General features: G+C 41.1%; 1 protein-coding gene across 11 annotated transcripts in view; it reads right to left on the reverse strand.

Annotated features, from left to right (window-relative positions):
- The window catches only part of inpp4b (inositol polyphosphate-4-phosphatase type II B), an 801,341-nt gene that overhangs the window by 217,302 nt on the left and 556,225 nt on the right, over nt 1–27,814 (reverse strand). For 9 of the 11 annotated variants that reach the window (XM_073042760.1, XM_073042761.1, XM_073042759.1 and 6 more), the window contains one exon: nt 14,925–15,004. The exons of 1 other annotated variant lie outside the window; for it this stretch is intronic. In XM_073042760.1, coding sequence (XP_072898861.1) covers nt 14,925–15,004 — 80 coding nt within the window. Of the gene's footprint in view, nt 1–1,601; nt 1,661–14,924; nt 15,005–27,814 lie in introns of those variants that run through there. One more of the 11 variants, XM_073042769.1, reaches the window with a different exon arrangement.

Below are 27,814 nucleotides of genomic sequence, written 5' to 3' on the forward strand. Positions count from 1 at the left end.
CTTGCAATTCCTGCAGAAGAACACATAGATTCCTCCAACTTTGCTCACCTGCAATTTCTTTTCATTTAAGTAACGCCCTGCCTCTAGATTCTTCTTATCAAAGTACATAATCTCACCATGTCCCACATTAAGCACTATTTGCTGAACTTCTAGCCAATTTTACTTGGCCTTTTTTTTCTCTACATACTCAATTTGGAAAGTCCCAATATTCTCACTGCGATGCTTCAGCGCTGCAATGTCATACACTGACTTAAACATCTTAAACTTTGCCCTCTTCTGCAAGACAAATAAATGATAAATAACTGAGGCTAAGGGCTGAAACTTGCGGGTACTTCACCTTGTAGTGGAATGGTCATCTTACGCTTTCCAACATATGCAAAACAAAACTCACAACAGACAACATGAAACAACCAATACCCACAAGTGCAGTCCTGTTGAGCAGCTGCACTCGCTTTGAATCACAAGCAAACACATAAAACGGAGGCAACGGCCTTTTAAATGGGGAATTTTGGCTGTCCATTTTATCAGCAAGTGACATCTATTTGCCAGTTTTTTTTCCACAGCTCAACCACTTTAACAGCAATGGGAGTTCCGGAAAAAAAAATGCAAAAGCCAGAATCTTGCTGCTTGTATTGCCGCCAGCGCCGACCTCAATGGGAAATTGAAACATACCTCCCGGAAAACAATTGGGGAGAACACCTTCCTGGCGAGAGACCGAGTTGGAGGAAGGATTGCAAATAGTTCTGTGTTGGACAACTCAGGATTTTGACTGTCCTCATAAATATCAGAATAAGAGAGTCCATTTCCTGCCCTGAGCACCTGACCTACAAAAGATCCGACAATCCTGTCCTGGACAGCCACAGTACTGGAATCATTCCGACACGATGAATAGGACTTCGCAATCAGCGTCAAGCATCATCAGCTCGCTGCTGGTCTCCAAACAATTTGAAATTTACCCTGGAACAATCCTCCTCAGGCGAACTACTGTAGCGAGGATCCTTCCCGATTAAGTACATCAAAGTTTGGAGTCGCCAAGTCCCGCCCCACACTCATAGCCCTGCCCACAAAGTGTTCTTCACTTTTTAAAATATAACGATGGCGAACGTAAATTATTTGGATCTCAGCACGCTCTGGGGTATTGGTGACCTGCAAAAGTTGACCTAAGGAAAAACGTAGTTAAAAAAAAACCTGGGTTTAAGCAATTTAGCCAGAGGAAGTGGAAAATAGGCTACAGCCACACTAACTAGTTTAAAAGGATAAGGACCAAATGTGTGCAACTGGATCCGGCTCATGGTTGGCACGAACGAATTGAGCCAAAGAGCCCGTTTTCACACTATCTAACTCTATGTGACTCTTCTTGTTAATTAAATATAAGTTTTTGGGTCATGGTTATGGATATTTGCGCACTATGTTGTTCAACACAACTGACGTGTAAATATTGCTTCTGATCCGTAATACATTTCACCAGTATTAATTTAAACCAGTCTGATTAAAGTGAATATTATATTGGTAACAATGGTTTATATTGGTAATAAAAAATTCACTTTGCTTTTGAAAGATCATAGTTTTCTAGCTAAATAATTAATCAAAGGCACACTTACTTGTTTACTAGTCATAATCAGCTTGGTCCCCGTATTCAATTATTTTCCTGGAATCATTTTCTAGCACTTAGGTATTAGGAAATAACATATGATTTAATAAACGTTTCCATGTGGAGGCATACAAATATCAGATTAATACTTTTTGCTTACCTCCGTTTTGACAGTAATGCTAACACTAACACCTAACAACAGCAGCAGCACTGTGACCAAAAGTGATTACTATAGCACACTTGAAAGAACAGCATACGGAAATGAAGACACTGCAGTTATGTTCTTGATTGCCTATGCTTGATACATGTGATTGAGCATAAGGACTTGATAGACTGCTTTTCAATAAACCACATACAAAGTTAAGAATCTTAACGTCAATGAGACAATACCACAAACCATTGCAAGCCCTTAATGTTTGTCGCTTATAGATCATAACATTTTAAATGCATAATTCAATATAAACCTAAAACAATATTTTATCTCCTTTTGGGTAAAAATATGTGCTTAGTGCAATGGCAATACTGAATGTATGAATTCAAGTATAAGCATCAACACTTCATACAGGGAAATTGTTAAACAAAGCTGCCACAAAAACAGACATCTCTTTCTCTCTTAAAGTAATATTCCACAGCTCCAATCCTATTAACATCCTTCCTGCTAAAAATTATGTTATTTCCTTCTAAGTGAGGCTATAAATTTAGGACTATTTCCAGAAATACGTGACTGCCCCGCAAGAACAATATTGAGATGATCAAAAAATATTTGATGACAAAATTGGTCCTCTGGAATATCAGAATGGAAATCTGTTTATGGAGCCAAAAGAGATGGAGGAGACCCTAAATGCATTTTTTGCATCTGTATTTACTTAGGAGATGGACGCTGAGTCTATAGAAGAAGGCAAAATGGCATGAACTTCATGGATTCTATACAGATTACAGAGGAGGAGATGTTTGCTGCCTTGAGGCAAATTGGGGGTAGATAAATCCCCAGGGACTAACAAGCTGTTCCCTTTGACCCTGAGGGAGGCAAGTCCAGAAATTGCCAAGGCCCTAGCAGACAGGTGAAGTGAAGTGCTATATGATTGAAGGAGAGACAATATTGTTTTGCTGTTTAAGAAAGGCTCTAAAAGTAAACCAGGAAATTATAGGCCAGTGACCCTGACATCAGTAGTGGGAAAGTTATTGGAAGGTATTTCTAAGGGAGTGGATATATGAATATTTGGATAGACATGGACTGATTAAAGAGAGTCAGCATGGCTTCGTGCATGGTAGGTCATGCCTAACCAATCTTATAGATTTTTGAGGAAGTTACCAGGAAAAGTGAATGAAGGCAAGGCAGTGGATGTTCTCTACATGGATTTTAGTAAGGATGGTCAAGAAGATTCAGCTGCTTAGCATTCAAGATCAGGTAGTAAATTGGATTAGGTATTGGCTTTGTGGGAGAAGCAAGAGAGTGATAGTAGATGATTGCCTATCTGACTGGAGGCCTGTAGCTAGTGGGGTGCCGCAGGGATTGGTGCTGGTTCCATTGCTGTTTGTCATCTATACCAATGATCTGGGTGATAACGTGGTTATCTAGATCAGCAAGTTTGCAGATAACTCCAAGATTGGGGGCGTAGTGAACACTGAGGAAAGCTATCATAGCTTGAAGAGAGATCTGCATCAGCTGGAAAAGTGGACTGAAAAATGGCAGATGGAATTTAATGAAGGTAAGTATGAGGTGTTGCACTTTGGTAGGACCAACCTGTGTAGGTTTTACACAATGAATGGTAGGGCACTAAGGAGTGTGGTAGAACAAATGGATCTGGGAATACAGGTCCATTATTCATTGAAAGTGGTGTCACAGGTTGATAGGGCCATTTAGAAAGCTTTTGGCATATTGGCCTTCATAAATCAAAGTACTGAGTACTGGAGATGGGATGTTATGTTGAAGTTGTATATCAGTGAAGTATCATTTGGAATATTGTGTTCAGTTCGGCTACCTTCCTGTAAGAAAGATATAAATAAAGTTGGAAGAGTACAGAGAAAAATTGCAAGAATGTTGCCAGGTCTGGAGTACCTGAATTATATGGAAAGATTGAATAGGTTAAGCCTTTATTCCCTGAAAAGTAGATTGAGAGGAGATTTGATACAGGTATACAAAATTAGGAGGAGTACAGAAAGGGTAAATACAAGCAGACTTTTTCCACTGAGGTTGGGTGGGACTACAACTAGAGGTCATGTGTTAAGGGTAAAAGGTCAAAAGTTTGAGGGGAAACTTCTTCAGTCAGAGGGTGGAGAGAGTGTGGAACAAGCTGCCAGCGTAAGTGTTGCATGCGAGCTTGATTTCAACGTTTAAGACAAGTTTGGATAGGTACGTGAATAGAAGAGGAATGGAGGACTATGATCACTGGGAATAGGCAGTCTAAATGGCTGGGCACGCACAAGATGGGCCGACGGCCAGTTTCAGTGCTGTACTTTTCTATGACTATTAGTAGGCTTAAAGTCAGATAAATCCTTCAGGCCTGTTGAGAGGCATCCCACAATATTATTGAGGGTGGGAGACTGGTGACGACATTGCTAAGTCTCTGACAGAAAGTTTCACCTCTTCTTTGGCCAAAGGTGAAGTGCTGAGTCACTGGACGATCAGAAATATGGTACCCTTTTTCAATAAAGGCAGTGACAAACCAGGCAACCACTGCCCTTAATCTAGGAAAATCATCTGGTAAAATTCTGACAATTCAATTAATCTGTACTTAAAGAAACAGGGATTGAACAGGGATGGATTTGTTAATGATGATCCTGTCTGACTAATTTCATTGCACTCTTCTAGAAGGTTACTAAGTTGAAGTACTGTGTTTGATAGAGTCTACATAGACTTCAATAAAGTCTTGCACAAATCCCTAAGTGGGAGACTATCCAGAAGGTATAAACCCATGGGATTCTGGGCAATTTAGCAAAGTGAATCAGAAATTACCTTGAAGACAGGTAATACCCTGGCAGAGGGTGAGAAATTTTTTACACTTGGAACCTGTGACTAGTTTTATGTCACATGGATTAGTGCTGGGATGGTTTCTATGTGTTATCTACCGTACTTTAAAAATGTGGATGTGAATACAGAAGATATAAATAAGTTTGCTGATGACATCAAGATTGCGGGCAGTGTAAGCACAAATCAATGCAGTTCAATTTGTAAGATTGTAAAGAAATTGCAGATGGAATAATTTCTGGAGCAGCAAAAAGACTAGAATAGACATAATAAATGACAGGACCTTAGGAAGTAATGAGTAACAGGAGGTTACCGTGGTGTACATGTTGAAAGATCCTGCAGACAACAGCATGAGCAGATAACGTGGTTAAGAAGGCTGAGGCGTAGAATAAAAGAGCAGGAAGATCATGGTACACCTATATAAAACTTCAAATAGGCCACAGCAGGGGTGCATTTCTGATCAACACTCTGTTGTGCTGATGTTATTCAACAAAGTTAGAAGTCAAGGGGTCTGCTTCTTAATTAGCTCCTCATGGTCCTTGAACAAGATGGTTCTGGTGAGTTCCTGCTCACCCAACTTGGACTATCTAATAGTGAAGTGTTGCCCGTACTACCTGCTATGGGAGTTCACTTCAGCTGTCCTGACAGCAGTCTACGGATAGGCACAAAGCCTGCACTAAATACACTCTGTAGTTAACAGCCTTGAAATGGGATACCCAGAACTCCTTATCATCATTGCTGGTGACTTCAACCAGGCCAACATCAAGAGAGTATTACCACATTTCTACCAGCAAGTCTGTTATCCGAACAGCCATTCTCTCAACCATTGTGATACTATGAAGTAATTCCTCGACCACACTTTGGTAAATCAGCCTGTGCTCCTACTCCCTGCATACAGACAGAAGCTGAAACTTGAGGATCCAGAACAGAAAGTTATATGGATGAGATTCATCTGAAAACTCAGTGAAGACACAGATGAGATTCTACATGATTGCTTTGAGTCAATTGACTGGTCCTTGTTGAAAGACTCAGCTGTAGCCCAGACGAATATGTCACTATCATCACAGACTTTATCAGCAAGTGTGTTACCAACAAGGACAATCTGGGTGTTTCCAAACTGGAAACTATGGATGTACTAGGAGATCCACTCTTTTTTGAAGTCTAGCTGAGCAGCATTCAAATCAGGTGACACTGACCTTGATAAGAAATCAGGACATGACCTCTGTAAAGCTATCAGAGATGCTAAGAGTCAGTCCAAAACTGAGTATCAATTCAACTAACAGCTGTGGCAGAACTTACATGTTGTAACTGACTATAAAGCAAAGTCAGGCAGCATCACAGACAATAGCACATCCCTTTCAAATGGGATTAACACATTCTATGCATATTTTGAATAGGTATGTCACCAGCCACCCTAACAACCTGCAGTATACCCGAATCTACAGTCACCATCACGGACATAAGATCAGTCTTCTGGAGTGTAAACCTGCGGAAAACATTGAGTCTGAATGGTGTCCCAGGCAGTGTCCTTAGATCTTGTGTGGATCAGCTGGTAGGGGTGCTGCATTAGACTGTGGTCCCCTCTTGCTTTAGAACGACTACCATCACCCCGCTACCCAAGAAAAGCAAGCTAATGTGCCTTAAGGATACTGCCTGGTGGCTCTCACGTCTACCAGTATGAAGTACTTCAAAAGGTTGATTATGGCATTCATCAACTGCAACGCAATTTGCCTACCACTCAAACCATTCTACGGGAAACACCATCTCCCTGACCCTGCACTCATCTCTGGATCATCTGGACAGTAAGAACACCTACAGAACATAGAACAGTACAACTCAGGAAAAGGTCATTTGGCCCTAAATGTTGTGCTGAACCAGATAAAAAGCAAATCAAAAACACCCAAACACTAATCCCTCCTACCCACACCATGAACATATCCCTCCATCTTCCTTACAACCATGTGCCTTTCCAAACGTCTCCTAAAAGCCTCCAATGCATTTGCCTCTACCACCATACCAGGCAGTGCTTTCCAGGCACCCACAGCTCTCTGAGTAAAAAATGTACCCCTCACACCCCCTTTGAACCTACCCCCCCCCCCCCACCTTCAATGCATGCCCTCTGGTCTTAGACATGTCAACCCTGGGAAGAATCAGGCTATTATTCACAGACTACAATTCTGCCTTCAACACTAACATTCCAAGCAAACTCGTCACCTAATTCTAGACCCTGGGAGTTAATGCCTCCCTCTGCAATTGGATCTGTGACTTCCTGACCTCCTGACAAACATACCTCAATCAATTAGGGTAAGCAACAACATCTCTACCATAAACACTGGTGCTCCACAAGGCTGCATCCTCAACTCCCAACTCTACTCCCTATACACTCATGACTGCACGGCCAAGTTCTGCTCTAAATCCATCTACAAGTTTGCAGATGATACTGTAGTGGGTCGCATTTCAAATATTGACAAGTTAGAGTATAGGAAGGAGATAGGGAGCTTGGTGACATGGTATCATCACAACACCCTTTCCCTCAATATCCACAAAAGAGTCAATCATTGATTTCAGAAAGGGGGCAGTGCACATGCTCCTATGTACATCAATGGTGTTGAGGTTGAGAGGGTTGAGAGCTTCAATTTCCTAAGTGAGAACATCACCAATAGCCTGTACTAGTTAAATCACATTGATGTCACCAACATCTCTACTTCCTCAGAAAGCTAAAGAGATATGGTATGGCATGTCCCTGTCAACTCTTACCAGTTTTTATTGTAGGGTAGTGTAATTGGGAGAAATGAACATAATTCACAACCACTGACATTTAAAGAGGATGGGCTGATGTATTGACGTTATTATATAAAGAGTTTAAGTGCGTTTTGTGTGTAGGTTTTGGAATTCAATGAAATGTGTTACGGGTTTCATTAAACATACACTGTGTAATGACTTGATCTGTATAAAGAGTATACAAGACTATCCATTGTATCTTCGTACATGTGACAATACCAATTACAACAACAATGGAGAGGTACAGAGGAGACTCATCACAATGTTGCTTAGGATGGAGAATTTAGTTATGAGGAATGCTTTGATAGATAACGTTTATTTTCTTTGTAATAGAGGAGGTTGAGGGATGACTTAATTGCACTGCACGAAGTTGCAAGGGACATAAGTCGGGTAGACGGTGAGTAATCTTTCCATGACACAGAGAAGCAGCAAGTTTCACAACATATGTTGGTGATAATAAACCTGATTCTGACATTGAAGATTACAGAGGATTCGACATAGAAGTTTATAATCCTGTTTAGTTGAAACCTGTTACTTTCACCCCACGGTGTTGGTGGAGACAGGCACTCTTATACTTTTAAGATTTCTGAAATAAACACTTGAAATGCCATAGCAAAAACAGGATATGTATTAGTGTGGACAGGTACTTAATAGGTGACAGGGACAGAGGGCTCACCGCCTCCAACTTCTGAGTTCAACATGTCACTATGCTTTGGAAATCTAATTTCAGGCAAAGGGAAAATGAGTTCAAAAATTAATTGCATTAATAGATTTTATTTTACAACCTGGTAATAGATTTTCAGAATTAGAACTAAACAATTTTGAAAGTAAACTTTAATTTGTTAAGTTGCAGATCAAAAGATTATAGAAATGAGATGCCACTTATTTATTTCAGCTCTATGTGATTGAAAATAGTTCTTTCCCAGGGAAAAATGCCAGTTTCCTGAACTTCCCAGTCTGGGCTGCACTTGTGTGTCTAATGACATGTCTGCTACAGAACTGCGGAAAATGCCTTAACTCCCAAGGCACAAACACTTATTAACATGACTCTAGATTGATATCCCACTAATTAAAGTCCCATTACTTATCTTACTCCTTTCAGGGTCCACCCACCCTGCTGACCCGCCCCCCCCCCCCCCATATCAAGTGTGTTGTACCACCGCAGGAATCTATTAAGTAGCTCAACCACAACACAAGACCTAATTCAGTTGAATGTCTTTTGACAATGGTATGACAAATTTTCACAAAACAGAGCAACTAGTCAGCGTAGGGCTCATAGATTTATTTTTTATCATTTGTAATTCACCAGATTATCTCAGAACTCATAAAAGAGTTGGGGAGCAGGAATGAAGGAAGGAGCTGGGAGTTGATAGATGGAAGAGAAAAAGAGCTGAAGAAGAAGGAATCTGATTGGAGAAGATAGTGGACCTGGGAAAAATGGAAGGAGGAGGTGTATCAAACAGAGTTGATGGGCAAGTGAGGAGAAAAAAACAGGCAAGAGGGGAGTCAGAATGGGGAATAGAATAAGAGAGAAGGGGGAGAGGGAAGAAGTAACTAGAAGTTAGAGAAATTGATGTTCACACCATCAGGTTGGAGGTTACCCAGATGGAATATGAGGTGTTACTCCTCTAACCTGACAGTGATCTCATCATGACCATAGAGGAAGCCTTGGACCAATATGTCAGAATGGGAGCTACCCACCCACTTTCTCCCTCACCTGGTGTCACACACTGGCTTCTTCCCCTTCCTTTCCAGTTCTTTTGAAGGGTCTCAGTTCAAAACATCAATTGTTTTTTTTCTCCTCCACTGATGCTGCCTGACCTGCTGAGTTTCTCCAGTATTCTCCAGAGCAATGCGTGTTGCTCTAGGCATTGTAACTGTGTCGAATAGGGAAACTCAACTAAGTCCTCACCCTTCCTTTTATGTAGCCTACTCTTACTTCCCATGATTTCATAATAAATGACAATCAGAGAATTGTCAACATTTTAAGCATCAGAGTAATATATTAACTGGTTCCTTACAGTTGTCACACTGGGGGGGGGGGAGGGGAGGCTGTTATGGAGATGAATTCTGACAACCTGTTCAATGTTCCCAATGGCATGCATCTCAAACAGTCTCTGATAACCAAGTCCAGCTCCTGGCCTCCACATGTGGCTTCGCCCGGCAGAACCATTCCTACTGACAGGAGAAGGGGCAAAAGTGGGTTACTGGGGCCATAAGACCAGTCACTTCAGGCAGCTGGGGCTCATCAACCGTAGTTTGCAGTTCACCTAGGAGAAGAAAAACTCTGATGTCAAAACTCTGCTGCCTTTCAGCTGCAGCCTCTCATGGGGAGAGCTTCAGGAGTAAACCCCAAGGAAAATTCCGGAGCTGGAGTCCCTAAGGCAGTCCTCAATTGAGTTCAACGCTGACTGGCAACTCCTGCGACGCCGCTGACACCAAACTGTATCGGTCTCTGCCATCCACTTGGATTCATCAGCTATGGAGAGGGAGAGACTGCTGAATGGGCAGGACAAATCCAACTTCAGAGCTGTAACCTATTCATTTAGAACCAGTCATATCCATCTAAATACCAAGTTTTATTTCCACTTTTCTTAAGATATAGTAACTGAAAACTTGAATGAAAATACAATCATTTGAAGTCAGAGGCAATGAAACTGTCAATCATTAGCAATATGCATTTTGGTGCACATGGAAAAAGCAAATAGGCATGAAGATTTTATCCCTTTACAGAGAAAACAAAACATGCAGACACGCAATCTATTTTATAGACATTTTAACAGACAGCTGATAAAAGAGACATCTATTCTATGAAATAGTCCTTATCAAATATAAAACTGAAGTTATCACTTTAATCAACTTTTGCAAATTTAATTGACAGCTTCCATGCTTTGAATCCTGCCTGCTCTTGCCACAATTTAAACTTTAACAGCTGAGTAAACAGCTTTAAGATAATCGCTGGGTAATGTAAAGAGCAAGAGTTCAGTCTATATTGTAAATAAGGTAACTCAGTAATATTACTCAGAAACAGAATTTTTTCACCCAAATTACACAAGATAGTTAAAAACCCACACCACATTACGAAAGCAACTTCAATAATATTAACTGAAATTCAGATTGAAACTTATTAATAATATCCAGAATGGTAAAGATATTTCTCAGAAATTAAAGATCAGTAAGATAAATGAATAGTTGGTGATATATCCAGAGTTACTAAAAATGTGAAGTAAGTTGTCATCTAACTGGAAAAAATCCCTCTCTCTCTCCATGCTACCTGATCTGCTGAGTACTTCCAAAATTTTAAAGGCTGAAAACACATGAAGAACATTGATGGATGGAGTCTATTATGTGTAAAGCCCAAGGTGCTTCAGAAAAGCACTATAGTACAAAACTGAAACCATATGTTAGGAGGAGTGAAGAAAGCTTGTTTAATTAAGGCTGATTAGAAAGCTACAGAGGAGGCTAAGATGGCAGACAATAGACAATCGACAGTAGGTGCAGGAGTAGGCCATTCGGCCCTTCTAGCCAGCACCGCCATTCACTGTGATCATGGCTGATCATACACAATCAGTACCCCGTTCCTGCCCTCTCCCCATATCCCTTGACCCTGCTATCTATAAGAGCTCTATCTAACTCTCTCTTGAATGCATCCAGAGACTTGGCCTCCACTGCCTTCTGGAGCAGAGCATTCCACATATCCACCATTCTCTGGGTGAAAAAGTTTTTCCGCATCTCTGTTCTAAATGGCCTACTCCTCGTTCTTAAACTGTGGCCTCTAGTTCTGGACTCACCCATCAGTGGGAACATGCTTCCTGCCTCCAGTGTGTCGAATCCCTTAATAATCTTATATGTTTCAATCAGATCCCCTCTCATCCTTCTAAATTCCAGTGTATACAAGCCCAGTCGCTTCAATCTTTTAACATCTGACAGTCCCGCCATTCTGGGAATTAACCTTGTGAACCAATGCTGCACTCCCTCAATAGCAAGAATGTCCTTCCTCAAATTTGGAGACCAAAACTGCACACAATACTCCAGGTGGGGTCTCACCAGGGCCCTGTACAGTTGCAGAAGGACCTCTTTACTCCTATACTCAATTCCTCTTGTTATAAAAACCAGCATGCCATTAGCTTTCTTCACTGCCTGCTGTACCTGCATGCTTGCTTTCATTGACTGATGTACAAGAACACTTAGATCTCGTTGTACTTCCCCTTTTCCTAACTTGACTCCATTTAGATAGTAATCTGCCTTCCTGTTCTTGCCACCAAAGTGGATAACCTTACATTTATTCACATTAAACTGCATCTGCCATACATTTCCCCACTCACCCAACCTGTCCAAGTCACCCTGCATTCTCATAACATCCTCCTGACATTTCACACTGCCACCCAGCTTTGTGTCATCGGCAAATTTGCTAATGTTACTTTTAATCTCTTCATCTAAATCATTAATGTATATTGTAAACAGCTGCGGTCCCAGCACCAAACCTTGCGGTACCCCACTGGTCACAGCCTGCCATTCTGAAAGGGACCCGTTAATCGCTACTCTTTGTTTCCTGTCAGCCAGCCAATTTTCAATCCATGTCAGTAGTCTGCCCCCAATACCATGTGCCCTAATTTTGCCCACTAATCTCCTATGTGGGACTTTATCAAAAGCTTTCTGAAAGTCCAGGTACACTACATCCACTGGCTCTCCCTTGCCCATTTTCATAGTTGCATCCTGAAAAAACTCCAGAAGATTAGTCAAGCATGATTTTCCCTTCATAAATCCATGCTGACTTGGACTGATCCTTCTACTGCTATCCAAATGTGTCATAATTTCCTCTTTTATAATTGACTCCAGCATCTTTCCCACCACTGACGTCAGGCTAACTGGTCTATAATTCCCTGTTTTCTCTCTCCCTCCTTTCTTGAAAAGTGGGACAACATTAGCCACCCTCCAATCAGCAGGAACTGTTCCTGAATCTATAGAACATTGGAAAATGATTACCAATGCATCCACGATTTCTAGAGCTACCTCTTTAAGTACACTGGGATGCAGACCATCAGGTCCTGGGGACTTATCAGCCTTCAGACTCAACAGTCTATCCAACACCGTTTCTTGCCTAATATAAATTTCCTTCAGTTCATCCTTTACCCTAGTTCCTTTGGCCACTATTACATCTGGGAGATTGTTTGTGTCTTCCCTAGTGAAGACAGATCCAAAGTACCTGTTCAACTCATCTGCCATTTCCTTGTTCCCCATTATAAATTCACCCGTTTCTGTCTTCAATGGCCCAATTTTGGTCTTAACTATTTTTTTGCTATTCACATACCTAAAGAAGCTTTTACTATCCTCCTTTATATTCTTGGCTAGTTTACCTTCATACCTCATTTTTTCTTGGCGTATTGCCTTTTTTGTTATCTTCTGTTGCTCTTTAAAAGCTTCCCAGTCCTCCGGTTTCCCGCTCATCTTTGCTATGTTATACTTCTTCTCTTTTATTTTTATACTGCCCTTTACTTCCCTCATCAGCCACGGCCACCCCTTACTCCCCTTAGGATCTTTCTTCCTCTTTGGAATGAGCCGATCCTGCACCTTCTGCATTATTCCCAGAAATACCTGCCAGTTTTGTTCCACTGTCTTCCCTGCTAGGGTATTATTCCATTGAACTTTGGCCAGCTCCTCCCTCATAGCTCCATAGTTCCCTTTGTTCAACTGTAATACTGACACATCCGATTTTCCCTTCTCCTTCTCAAATTGTAGGTTAAAACATATCATATTATGGTCACTACTTCCTAATGGTTCCTTTACCTCGAGGTCCCTGATCAAATCCGGTTCATTGCCCAACACTAAATCTAGAATTGTCTTCTCCCTGGTAGGCTCCAGTACAAGCTGTTCTAAGAATCCATCTCGGAGGCACTCCACTAACTCCCTTTCTTGGGGTCCAGTACCATTCTGATTCTCCCAGTCTACCTGCATGTTGAAATCCCCCATGACAACTGTATCAGTACCTTTGCGTCATGCCAATTTTAACTCTTCATTCAACTTACACCCTACATCCAGACTGCTGTTTGGGGACCTGTAGATAACTCCCATTAGGGTCTTTCTACCCTTAGAATTTCTCAGTTCTATCCATACTGACTCTACATCTCCTGATTCTATGTCCCCCCTCGCAAGGGACTGAATATCATTCCTCATCAACAGAGCCACCCCACCCCCTCTGCCAGTCAGTCTGTCCTTTCGATAAGATGTATAACCTTGAATATTCATTTCCCAGGCCCTGTCCGCTTGAAGCCATTTCACAGTTATTCCCACAACATCATTCTTGCCAATTTCCAACTGAGCCTCAAGCTCATCTACTTTATTCCTTATACTTCATGACAAGAGGTAAAGATGTTCAATAAGAACATAGGACTCTGAGAAATGAAGACACAACTGTCAATAATGATACAGAGAGCACAAGGGCTAAAATCAGACAAATAAAGGACTGTAGGACATATTCGATAGGATGTGTGCTGTTGGGGAGGGAGAAAGGAACATCATGAAGGGTGGTTTTGAGCATAAGAATTAGATTTTTAAATTGAAAGTGTTGGAAAACCTGGATCCATGAATGAATGCACTTTGATGAGCATGGGAGCACTGGTATTAGGAGCTAATTAAACTAAAATCAGGTTTTCACAGGGCCATTGGGAGTCTAAGTGGTTTACTCGCTTCACAGAAAGAGGTTTTGGCTTGGGGAAAGAAGAGAGAGAACTGCTGAGTGACTTTGTCATTATTTTGTTATCAAGTGTATGTAATGATATAGCAACGTACAATGAGTGCTGGGGATCCCATTAAAAAATCATCAGTAATGCAGATAAACAGAAGTGTTCTGATCACTAACATTCCATCTAAATAATCAATACACCAAAATATTAAATCTGAATTCCCCACTTTTTTTATTTTTCGTTGCTTATGTTACCATCCCTGCAGAACTAACCTGATCATCTTATACATGTGTTATGCATTATTTTTCAAAATAAATATAAACTTATAAATTTATGCACACACATGGATGAAATGAAGCTCTTTTAAAAGAGAAGACTAAGGGACAAAGGCACTTGTAGAAACAGAAGCCATTTCCTTTCTACTCAAAATAACAGCTTCAAGTGTTCCAGGTCAGACAGAGCATGCAAGTGTCAGGATAAATATAGTGCTTCACCGCGATCTTAGAATGAATCAGCAATTGCAAATAGAAGTCTCGTTAGCCCCTGGTGCTACTGCCTCTCTACCTATTCATTGGGACCCTCAGCACAAATGGGCTAATTAACATGTGATCTGATTAGTAGTTCTGAGCTACTGGATTTCTCCCTACTGGGAACTAAAATGAGATTGTTTGAATTCACTTCATTTGTGTCTTTAACAGCCATAAGAGATCATTGTTGCAGTTGCATCTGCATTTATCTATTTGTCACACAGAGCTTCTTACATATATTCAATACAAGGCACAGTGACCACTGGGGTTCAGAAATGGTCAATTAAATAGCTGCCTATCTTGAAGTTATATATAGATTTTGCATATTACCATCATTGCAAGGAGGCCAATTTCATCACTTAACCAACACATACCTTAGATTTATAGTCAGCGTTTGCTCTTCCGACTTCAGCAGATCACCTATAGTAAACGTAGCAGAGCCCAGGAAGCTTCGCTGCAATGTAGAGAAGAATGTCTTCATTAGCTTGAAAATCCATAAGCATGACGGCTTCAGAATATGACTTGTTTTAAAAAACAATGGAGGTGAAGAAGAAAATAGCAGGATAGATCCCATCTCACACAGTTCGCCACATCAGTGACACAGCTACCAATAACATTCAGCTTAATTTTCTTCATGACAGCAGAGTATCTATTTTCACTAAAGGCCATTGACGAATCACTAAACAAGGAATAGAAATTTGACATTCTGTGTTGATGAGGAATTGAATTGAATTGACTTTATTTCTTACATCCTTCACATACATGAGGAGTAAAAATTTTTACATTACATCTCCACCTAAATGTGCAATGTGCAATCATAGTAATTTATAATAAATTATAATAATTAGAACAGTCAATGTAACATAGAAATACACTCAAGTCAGCATGAGTTAATCAGTCTGATGGCCTGGTGGAAGAAGCTGTCCCGGAGCCTGTTGATCCTGGCTTTTATGCTATGGTACCGTTTCCCAAATGGTAGCAGCTGGAACAGTTTGTGGTTGGGGTGACTTGGGTCCCCAATGATCCTTCAGGCCCTTTTCAGACCTGTCTTTGTAAATGGTCTGAATCATGAGAAGTTCACAACTACAGATGTGCTGGGCTGTCTGTACATCTGATGTGAATATATGCATAGACAGCTAATGTTTAAATCAAAATTCATCTAACATTTTAAAAATAAAGTTTTAAATCAACTTTCTCCACTGTCCTCCCATCATCCACACATGTTTCTTGCAGATGTTTTTTTTCCCTTGCTGATGTAGCTTTTCTTTTGAGGATAGTGCCTCCCACTGTCCATTGAGCCCAAGGCTACTGAACTGGTAATTCAGCTTGGATTAGCACCATGTATTGTATGTACCCTGCTTGCATCTAACTAATGCATCTTAAATTGGAGTTCCTCAATTGTGACCCAAATTGATCACTGTTCCTTAAAACCAGTTCCAATACTACTATACAAACAGAGATGACCTAACTCAGCAGAGAATGAGTGTTTTACTTGGGATTTTTAAAGCCTCACTGCTGCAGATACCCACAGTCGACAGAGTGCCACATTGGACAAAAATATTCCAGCTCATATTTGTAAAACAATATCTGTTCAGAAATTATCTTGCTCTATCTGAGATGTCTCTTGTACTGTATGTTAATAAAAGAACCACAGTCACATTTGTAGAGACATACTGTCTACAGAGAAATGTTACTTCTGATGCAGTATAATTGAATAAATTAGTTGTGAGTTCAAACTTTCCATTGCTATATCAACATGCTTCAAACCATAGGTTGAGAGTCCATCTACCTTTGTGGAAGTTCAGGAATATACAATCTATTGCTGTCATGTGTAGGAAATTGTACTTACTTTTGAAATTCATTGAGAAAAGACAGTAACTGAGAAACCTGTTTGCAAACAGAGTAATGAAGACAAACTTACAACCATTTAGGTTGTAGACCATTCATTGAAATACTGTCGTATTAATGATCATATGATGAACATTACTAAAAAGGCACATAATTACATTTAAAATCATGCTGCTTGAAACAAATTAGCTAGTGCTGTGTTCCTGGGGCAAACCAAGGCTTTGTGGACACTGTGGGCTGCTAGATGCAAATGGAACGAATGGGGTAGAGTCAAGTGATTGGACTTCAGGGACCAGCAATCATGGGCCAGGAATCTGGAGCTTAAAGGTTTGGCAGCACAGTGACTGTGATTGGGATTTGGGGCATGGTATGGGACTGGTAGGAGGTGGGGTGGTGGGGGGGGGTTCTTGGTGTCAAGTCGATATGCCATCAGACCTGGTTACAAATCTAAATTAAGGTAATTAATTTACATTGGAGTTATTTCCAGACTTGGGTTAATAAAACACAGTTGATCCAGGAATGGCCATAGACTGTTGATTAACAATTTCTCTCAGAACAATTTACCACGTGGAGTTTTTGACATCGTCTAAGTACACCAACCATGATGGATGCACCCGCACCAAGTCTGGTTTCCTCTGATATCCCCGTACAACTGCAATGCAAAACTGGCGAGGTCTGGAGAATATGGTCTGCCTCAAAGTATCAAATATGAATAGCTTGCAAATAAACCATTACTTTTCTGGATGGACATAATGTATATCATCCTGGATATTGGGTACTATTAAGTTTTTTAAAATATTTTTCAGTACGATAGGATCTATCATGTCTTTGTAAATCACAAATTGTTTTGTTCCTTGTATGTTGATCATTGCTTCCGAATTTCAACACAATACCTCCAGTCATGTTTAACTCTGGTACCAATCATAAGATTAAGACAGATTACCACGCATGGCATCTAGTACAAAGACAAAAACTCCACAAAAAAGCAGTGAAGAGCATACTGAATTTAATTTCTATTACATTTAATGTTTTGCACAAAGCAGCACCTCTTCAGATCGCAGTTTGCTTTCAACTGAATGCATTGAAACATAAATGAATTTATACAACGATGCGTGCAACAATCAAATAGAATTAATTTATTTGTGCAAATGTTTACCTTTGTGCTGTAAATTTTAATATCATTGTACGTTCTAGTCTTAGATTCCTTCTTGCACGTTTACTCAAGATCAGATCTACCTCTGAAAAATTAACTCATCCATTTCTCATGGATGCAGTTATCACCTTCAGACTGGAATCTTCCAACACCTCTGCAAAAATCTCACTGCACCCCCTCTCCTTATATAAGCCTAGCTCATCATTCTAGCAGACTTAATCCAAAACCTTAATGTTTAATTCCTTATAAGAACAAGTGTTTCAAAATCTTGCACAGCTGTTACAGCAACCTTTACAGACCTGCATAAGATTTCACACTGTTTTTCTTGGTCCACAAATGCCTCCACGTTAACTCCTCCTGTCTGCACAGTAGCTAAATAAAGATGCTCCACACCTCCACTATGCCACTGTGAGAACGAGACCTGTGAAGCATCAACTAATAACCCTTTCATTTTTTTTAAACATTTTGTTTACCGCGGTCCTTTTCCTCTCCACAGCCTCTATATATTTAACTTTGTGGCTGTGGCGTGAGTGGTGAAGGGCAGATTACTTACAGTGGAGGAGGACACAGACAGAAATGGAGGACCATTTTAGATTGAATATAGAACAATATACATAGGAATAGGTCCTTTGGCTCATAATGTTGTGCCAAACCAATTAAATTAATCTAATGGCTAAGTAAACTAATGTCTTCTGCCTATACAATGTCCATATCCTCTCATTTTACTCACATTCACATGTCTATCTAAACATCTCTTTAAAATCTATAACATCTCTGCCTTTATCTCCAAACCAGGCAGTGCATTTCAGACATCCACCACACTGTGTGTAAAAAAAAACTTGCCCCTCACATCGCTTTTGAAATAAGCCCCTCCCACCTTAAATGCATACCCTCTGGTATTAAATATTTCAATCCTTGGAAAAGTATATTGTCTATCTACTCAATCTATACTCTCATAATCTTATAAGCCTCTATCATATCTCCCTTCAGCCTTCGCCGCTCTAGGGAGAACAACCCAAGTTTGATCAACCTCTCATTGCACATGCCCGCTAAACCAGGCAGCATTCTGGTAAACCTCTTCTGCACCCTCTCCAAAACCTCAACATCCTTCCTATAGTGGAGTCACCAGAAACGCATGCAATACTTCAGATGTGAACTAACTAATTTTATAAAACTGAAACATAACTTCTTGACTTTTGAACTTAATGCCTCGACTAATAAAGGCAAGCATGTCATATGCCTTCTTAACCAGCAATCAACAGTCTAGCTACTTTCAGAGAGTTGTGAGTTTATACCCCAAGATACTTCTGCTCATCAACACCGTTAAGGATCTTACACTCGACTTCTTGCATTTCACCGACCTAGGTGCAACACTTCACATTTGGCCTGTTTGAACTCCATCTGCCATTGCTCAACCCATATCTGCAGCTGATTTATCCTGTTATATTCTCTGCCAGTCTTCTACATTATCCACAACACCACCAATCTTTGTACTACCTGCAAACTTACTACCCACCCATCTACATTTCCATCCAGGTCATTTATATACATCACAAACAGCAGATGCCTCAGTACAGATCCCTACAGAGCACCGTGAAACACAGACCTCCAGCTAAAATAAATCCCTTCAACCACCACCTTCTGTCTTCTATGGGCAAGCCAGTTCTGAATCCAAACAGCCAATTTACCATCAACCCTATGCATCTTAATCTTCTGGATGAGCCTCCCATGATGGACCTTGTCAAACATTTTACCAAAATCCACAGCTCTACCTTCATCAATCACCCTCAGCAACACATCAAAAAACTCAAGTTAGTAAGTCCTGACGAAGGGTCTTGGCCCAAAATGTCGACTGTACTTCTTCCTATAGATACTGTCTGGCCTGCTGAGTTCCACCAGCATTTTGTGTGTGTTGCTTGAATTTCCAGCATCTGCAGATTTCTTCATGTTCAAGTTAGTGAGACATGATTTGCCCTGTGCAAAGTAATGCTGTCCTCTCCCAATTTCCAAATGCTCATAAGTCCTATCCCTAAGAATTTTCTCCAGTAACTTCCCTACCACTGATGTGAGACTCACCAGTCTATGGTTTCCAGGATTATGCCTGGTTCCCTTCTTGAACAATGGAACAATATTAGCTACTCACCAATCATCGGAGACCCCACCTATAGCTAGAGAGGAGGACACGAATACACAGGCCTAGGTTATGTACTGACCCTATTGCTCTTCAAGACCACCTCCGACATTACCTCAAAATGCCCAAGCATATCAATTTGCTCAGCACTGATCCCACTATCCTTCATATCATTTTCCTTGGGAAATACTGATGTAAAGTACTCATTAAGGACCTCACTCACATCCTCTGCATCCAAACAAATGTTGCCCCCCTTTACCTTTGAGTGGTCCTACCTTGCCACTAGTTACCTTCTTGTTCTTGATGTATGCATGGAATGCCTTGGGATTTATCTTAATCCTACTTATCAAGGACGTTTCACGGCCCCTCCTGTCTTTCCTAATTTCCTTCTTAAGTTCTTTTCTAGCTTGATTATAATCATCAAGAGCACAGTTTGACTCTAGCTTCCTTAACTTTACATGCATTTCCTTTTCCTTCCTGGCTAAATTCATCACTTCTGTCACCATCCAAGGTTCTCTTACCTTGCCACCCTTGTCCTTCCTTCTGACTGGAACATACCTGTCCTGTACTCTGTGCAGTTGATCTTTAAACACCTTCCATATGTCAGATGTGCACTTGCCCAAAAATAGCTGTTCCCAAATAACTCTCCCTAGTTCCCAACTAATGCTCTTATAATTTGCACTGCAAGTGCTTTGAGAGGCTGATCAAGGACTACATCTGCAGCTTTCTACCACCCAAACTGGACCCCCTACAATTTGCCTACCAACACAACCGATCAACAGGTGACGCAATAGCCACTGCTCTAAATTGCGTCCTTACACATCTGGAGAAGAAGAATACTTATGTGAGAATGCTGTTCTTGGACTACAGTTCAGCATTCAACACCATAATTCCCTGCAGGCTCGACAAGAAGCTCAGAGACCTCGGCCTTGACCCTGCCTTGTGCAGCTGGATCCTGGACTTCCTGTCAGATCACCAGCAGGTTGTAAGAGTGGGCTCCCTCACCTTCAACCCTCTGACTCTCAGGGCTGTGTACTGTCCCCTCCTTTACTCCCTGTATATTCATGACTGTGTTACCACCCACAGCTCTAATCTGCTAATTAAATTGGCCAACGACAGTACATTGATTGTCCTAATCTCAAACAATAACGAGGTGGTCTACAAGGAAGAAGTCATCTCTCTGACACAGTGGTGTCAAGAAAATAATCTCTCCCTCAATGTCGCAAAAACAAAACAGCTGGTTGTGGATTACAGGAGGAATGGAGATGGGCTAACCCCTATTGATATCAATGGATCTGGGGTTGAAAGGGTAAACAGCTTTAAATTCCTCGGCATCCACATCACCAAGGACCTCACGTGGTCTGTACACACCAGTTGTGTGGTGAGAAAAGTACAACAGCGCCTCTCTCACCTCAGACGGTTGAGGAAGTTTGGTATGGGTCCCCAAACCCTAAGGACTTTCTACGGGGGCACAATTGAGAGCATCCTGACTGGCTGCATCACAGCCTGGTATGGGAACTGTACCTCCCTTAATCGCAGGATTCTGCAGAGAGTGGCATAGACAGCCCAGTGCATCTGCAGTTGTGAACTTCCCATGATTCAGGACATTTACAAAGACAGGTGTGAAAAAAGGGCCTGAAGGATCATTGGGGACTCGAGTCACCCCAACCACAAGCTGTTCCTGCTACTACCATCCAGGAAATAGTACCACAGCATAAAAGCCAGGACCACAGGCGCTGGGACAACTTCTTCCACCAGGCCGTCAGACTGATTAACTCACGCTGATTAAATTACGTTGACTGTTCTATTTATTATAAATTATAAATTACCATGATTGCACATTGCCCATTTAGATGGAGACGTAATGTAAAGATTTTTACTCCTCATGTATGTGAAGGATGTAAGAAATAAAGTCAATTCAATTCAATTCAATTAATAGTTTCCTGCAAGGTTCATACTTATCGTTATCTATAGTTCTATTTAAAATTAAGGGGTTGTAGTGACCCTTCCCTAACTGCTCACCCACTGAAAGGTCAGTCACCTGGCCAAGTTCATTACCCAAAATCAGGTCTATATAGCCCCTCCTCTTGCTGGACTATCTACACATTGATTTAAGAAACCCTCCTGGATGCACATAACAAATTCTGGCCCATCTCTTGCACTCAGAAGGTCCCAGTTTATGTTAGGGAAGTTGAAGACTGCATCCAACAACCCTATTGTTACTATAATCTCTTACTATCTTTCCTTTCAGTTAGTCCTGACAAAGGATCTCGGCCCAAAACGTTGATAGTGCTTCTCCTTATAGATGCTGCCTGGCCTGCTGTGTTCCACCAGCATTTTATGTGTGTTGTTTGAATTTCCAGCATCTGCAGATTTCCTCCCGTTAACCCTATTGTTTTCACACCTTTCCTTAATCTGCCTGTATACCTGTTCCTCAATGTCCTGGTAGCTATTGGGGTTACCGTAGGCATGTCTACAGTTCAATCCCATCAGAGTGATTATACCTCTCCTATTTTTCAGTTCCACCCATACAGAGACAGTAAGCTAGCCTTCCATTGAGTCCCCTCTGAATGTAGCTGTGATATTATCCTTGATTATCCCAACTTCCCCCCACCCCCACCCTCACCTTTTACCTCCCTCTCCATCTTTTCTAAAGCATCGAAACCCTGGGACATAAAACACCCATTCTGGTCCCTTTCTCAACCAAGACTCTGTAATGGCCACAATGTCATTGTTCCATGTATTGTTCCAAGCTCTAACTTCATGATCTCTAGCCATAATACTCCTTGTATTAAAATACTCACTTCAAATTGCCATCTCATCATATTTATTATTATGCTCCTGTTTGTTTTCTTTTACTGGTCCCAACATCCACCTTCCCCTCCATCCCTCTACTTTCAAACCTGGTGCTTTGGTTCCCACCCACCCACGTCAAACTAGTTTAAACCCTCCCAAATAGCTAGAAACCTCCCAGCTAGGATATTGGTTCCCCTCCAGTATAGGTGAAACCTGACCCCCTTGTACAGGTCACCTCACCCCAGAAAAGGTTCCAATGATCCATGAACCTGAAACCCTTCCCCATGCACCAACTGATCAACCACTCATTCATCTGTACTATCATTCTATTCCTGCCTTCTTTAGCATGTGGCTCTGGGAATAATCCAGAGATTACTACTTTGGAAGCCCTGCTTTTCAGCCTTTTTCATTAATCCCTATACTCACTGTGCACCTTTTCCCCTCTCTACTGATGTCATTGATGCCAATGTGCACCAAGGCCTCTGACGGCTCACTCTCCCTCTAGACTGTGTCATCTCTCATAAATGTCATAGTGCGGACATTATCGACGTTACAAAGGGGGGAACACAAAAGCAAGTCTGAAGAAGGACAGCCTATTCATGCTACCCCCACTTCCCAGGGGGAAGCATCTCTTTCTGCAGGGGGACAGACTGTTGGACTGTCATGGCACTCTCAAAGAATGTTAATGACAGCAGCAGTCAGACATTGTGTTGCTATGGAAACTCAGAGACACCACAAGAGGCCTGATTTCAGGTTGGCTGAACATTGTTGCAATGGAATACACAACTTACTCCGCGTAGGAAAGATTGGGCTTTTGGCTTTACGAGAAACCTTCCCTATAGTCCATGGTAGTATGGTGGCGTGGTGGTTAGCATGACACTTTACAGTACCAGCAACCAGGGTTCATTCCTGCCACCGTCTGTAAGAGGTTGTACATTCTCCTGATGACTGCATAGGTTTCTTCCAGGTGCTCTGGTTTCCCCCCACAGTCCAAAGACATACCGGTTGGTAGGTTAATTGGTCATTGTAAATTGTCCCAATAATTAGGCTGGGGTTAAACCATGGGTTGCTGGGTGGCACAGTTCAAAAGGCCAGAAGGGTCCGTTCCACGCTGTATCTAAATAAATAACTGTTCTGGATGGTTTTCTGCTGGATTTTCTTTGCACCACGCTTTTCATTATGCTGTGCATTTACTTCCAGCTGCAGATTGTTCCTTAAAAAGTCCTTATGTTAGTTCTCTGCAGCATTATATACTATCACTGGAACCCTCCCCCCCTTTGCACCACCTCCTCAGCATAGCTGGCTACAAATGTCACACTCATACCAAACAATTGCCAAGCAAAAGCTATCTCCAACTTGGCATTCAATTGGCATCATTAAATCCTCTGCCATCAACTCATGGGGTGTTGGGGGGGTGTTACCATTGACCAGAAACTATTCTGCTCAAACCACATAAATAATGATGCCTCAAGAGTTGGCCAGTTTCTGAGGGTCCTGTGGCAAGTCCTGACTCCAAAAAAACTGTAAAGCACAGGTTAGGAAAGTAAAGGAATACTTTCCCCTTCTCTGGAGGAGTGCAGATCTACAAAGAGTGAAAAAGTTTGACTCCACTGGGGAGAAAGCAGGTTAATTAACTGGCAGTCAAACAACCACCCTAAACTTTCATTCATTCTATCAGTTACGTCATATAGTTACAATGCACACCAGCAGCAAGATGCATTACAGTTACTTCCCTTGGCTACCCATATCCATAACCATAAACGTGCTTTGAAACACTACCACCTGCAGGTTTCCCTTTGAGAAAATTAATATTCTACGTTGGAAATAAATCATGCTTCCTCACTGTCTAAATCAAGGTTACCTACCAACACTACTGTGGACATAACTTCAACAGAAGGATTTGTAAGTGTTCAAGAAGGTGACTCGATTATGGAGATACAAGTGACTGCAGAAGCTGCAACCTAAAGTAAAAGGAGCTACTATCGGAAGTAGGCAGGGCAGGCAGCATTTGTGGAGTGAAACGGATAGCTGGTGTTTCAGGTCAAGATATTTCCACTGGACTGACTTAATTATGGATATTCAATTAATACTGCCCTTACCAGTTAGGCTAAATAAAATAAATGAAAAGAGGACATTTTGTTTTAAAAATTGCTCAGTCTTCTATATTCAAAGGTATGCTAATGTAAACAGTTCTCATAATTTAATCCTCTAAAACCATTCTGGCATTGGGACATTCAAAGGCAATATTTCCAGTGCCTAAAACTAAAATTCAGTCTGTAGCATCTTACAGCATAACTATTCCTCTATTGGAAATATTTTCCAAATGTTTCAAAGAAGCACATTTCTCAACAGAAAATAATCAACAACACTAACAGTGTTTATCTGCAACTGTCTCCTAACCAAAAGGCATACACTGCAAGAAAAGAAAGTCTGTAATTAAATAGAAATGCAAATAGTTCACATCACTGACATAAGCCTCATCATATTAAAGTAGCTATATATTATACGTGACATTTGCTGAATTCATACATTATTACTGTATTGGTAGACCTTTTTTTGTTCAGAAAAATGTCAATATGCTATTGTCTTGAAGAAAGGTAATCAAGTTCTTAATATCATATTTGACAACGTGAAGATTTCATTGTCACTACAAATGTGTTATCTTTCGTTAGTTTTAATGAACTGCAGCAGCTACTGAATGTAAAACTCATGTGCCAATCAAAATAGCAGAATAAGAAGAGAAGAATTTTAGGAAACAGGAAAAAGCCATTGTAACAAATTAATGTATCTTTTCAGTTAGGAAAGTTGTTGTCAGCAATGTTTACACAATAGGTGATTTGAAGTATTCTATTTGTCCAAAACACTAAATAAGGCAACATTTAATATTACTGTATTTCATTTCTGTTCTCCAGGTTCTTTATTTGTAGCACAGAAGCAATTCTGAAATTGTTAACTTGGAATTCATATTCTGCTTAACCCCCCCTTAAGCACATTAATGCTTAATTTTGACAAGTCAGAGCTGTAGCAAAACCAAGATTCTCTATGACACACTGACAGCTTTCTCAAGAAAACCTGGTCAAACATATAGAGAAAAAAATAATAGTGTAGAAATTTGACCACACAGTGTATGCTTCCCTGAACTACTGTGATGCAATTTCTATGAAAAATAAAACTAATGAAGATCAGTGAAGATTGCTGTAGAAGCTACAAGTTTTGCTTGTGCCTGAAGGACTCCAACCAAGTACAACAGTGTTCAGTGATGTGCATCTAAATGTCATGTAGCCTGGAAAGGCCAGCATTTATTGTCATCATTATCCCTGAACAGAGGGACTTGCTGGACCATTTAAAATGGCAGTTAGGAATGAAACACATAATGGAAGTTGGAATCAAACTGGGACCAGATGAGGTACAGATGGCCCATTTTCTGCCACGAAGGATATTAGTGAACCAAAATGAACCTAATAGACAGCTTCTCTGTTTCCCTGACTTTCATCAACAGATTTCAGGGAGTCTGATTCACGGATGAATATAAAAGAGACTGCAAATGCTGAAACTTTCAACAAAAAAAATGCAGAATGCTGGAAGAATCCAGAATCAATTAGCACCTGTGGAGGCAAACGAGATAAGTCAATATTTCTGCTTAAGACCCTGTCCTGATGCAAACTCTTGACAAGAAACATTGACTTTCACATTTCACCTCCACAGACATTGATTGACACACTGAGTTCTCTCAATGTTCTGCTTTTTGTTCTTGATTCTGGGATATCTCCCCTGAACCAATTTATCTAGCTATCCCTCTGTTCCATCACCATGATGATAAACACACAACCCTTCCATGGCTGCATCTCTCATCCAACTCTCCCTACCTACCATCTGATTCTCCACCTGACTTACCTCAGCTAGATCATTCATCGTGTAACAACTCCCTCCCTGACAGCTAATAGATAATCATATTCCTGATTAACAACCCACACCATGTATGACATTTGCACTTCCTAACTAACAACCCCACATGCATGACAACTAATTTATCCCTATGACCTAACAAACTTCAACCAACATTTACATCCACTAACGACTAGACCCCGACTAAATGACAATTATTTCAGTAACGCAAATACCCAAACCTGACTGTCAATCTTCTCTAGCAACACACCGAAATGCTCAGCAGATCAGGCAGCATCTATGGAAATGAATGAGAGGTCAACATTTTCAGCCGAGACCCTTCTTCATGTCTGGAAAAGAAACGTGAAGATGCCAGAATAAAAAGGTGGGGGTCAGGGAAGAAATTATAGCCCAAAGATGACAGGTGAAGCCAGGTGAGAGGGAAGGTGAAGGGCTGGTGAAGAAGGAATCTAATAGGAGAGGAGAGTGGACCATAGGAGAAATGGAAGAAGGAAGAGCACCAGAAGGAGGTGATAGGCAGGTGAGGAGAAGGAGATAGAGACCAGAGTGGTGAATAGAAGAGGGGGAAGGGGAAGGGGAAAATCATTGGAAGGAGAAATCCATATTCATACTATCAGATCAGAGGTGTTGTTCCTCCACCCTGAGAGTGGCCTCACCATGGCAAAAGAGGAGGCCATGGATTGACATCTCGAAACAGGAAAGGGGATAGAAATTAAAATGGTTGGCCACCTGGAAACTCCACTTTTGGCTGATGGAATGGAGGTGTCAACCTAGCGATCTCCCAATTTAAGGCAGGTCTCATTAAAGTAGAGAAAGCCTTCTAGGGAGCACCAGATACAATAGGCGATCTTCACAGAAGATCAAATAGAAGATCTGTCAATCTTCTCTTTCAACTTGACTGATGATCATACCCCCAACTAGCAATTCTTGATTCAACACACATCCCTATCCACCCCATCCCTTCACTCAACATTTGCCCAATCCTTCTAGTTGCCAGCTCATTCTCCTAGGGTTCAATGCTCATCCTTCTCCCACACCCAACCAAGGCTCCTGCCTGATTGCCTTTTTACAAAGTTACCTATTCCAGATGGATATATTTGCTCAGTTGGTAAGCGAAGGGGATAGGTGAAGATTGCAGAAGACCTTATCATAATCTTCTGATCCTTCTTGGATGTAGATGTTGTTGTTGAGGATAGAATCCCTGTTCAAAGGGTCTTACAAATGTGCCAAGCAACCATCGGAATGTCAACTTAACATCAGTGTTGGGAAGCTTTTAGAGAAATAATCATGGGGAGAAATGAATAGACACTTGGAAATGTATGAATTGACAATCAGAGACTGCATGATTTTGACTAGTCTGATTGAATATTTAGAGGAAATCAAGGGAAGGTTAATGAAAAGAAAGCAGCAGATATCGCCAAATTTGACAA

Source organism: Hemitrygon akajei, chromosome 4, assembly GCF_048418815.1.
Source record: "Hemitrygon akajei chromosome 4, sHemAka1.3, whole genome shotgun sequence".
Lineage (NCBI taxonomy): Eukaryota > Metazoa > Chordata > Chondrichthyes > Myliobatiformes > Dasyatidae > Hemitrygon > Hemitrygon akajei.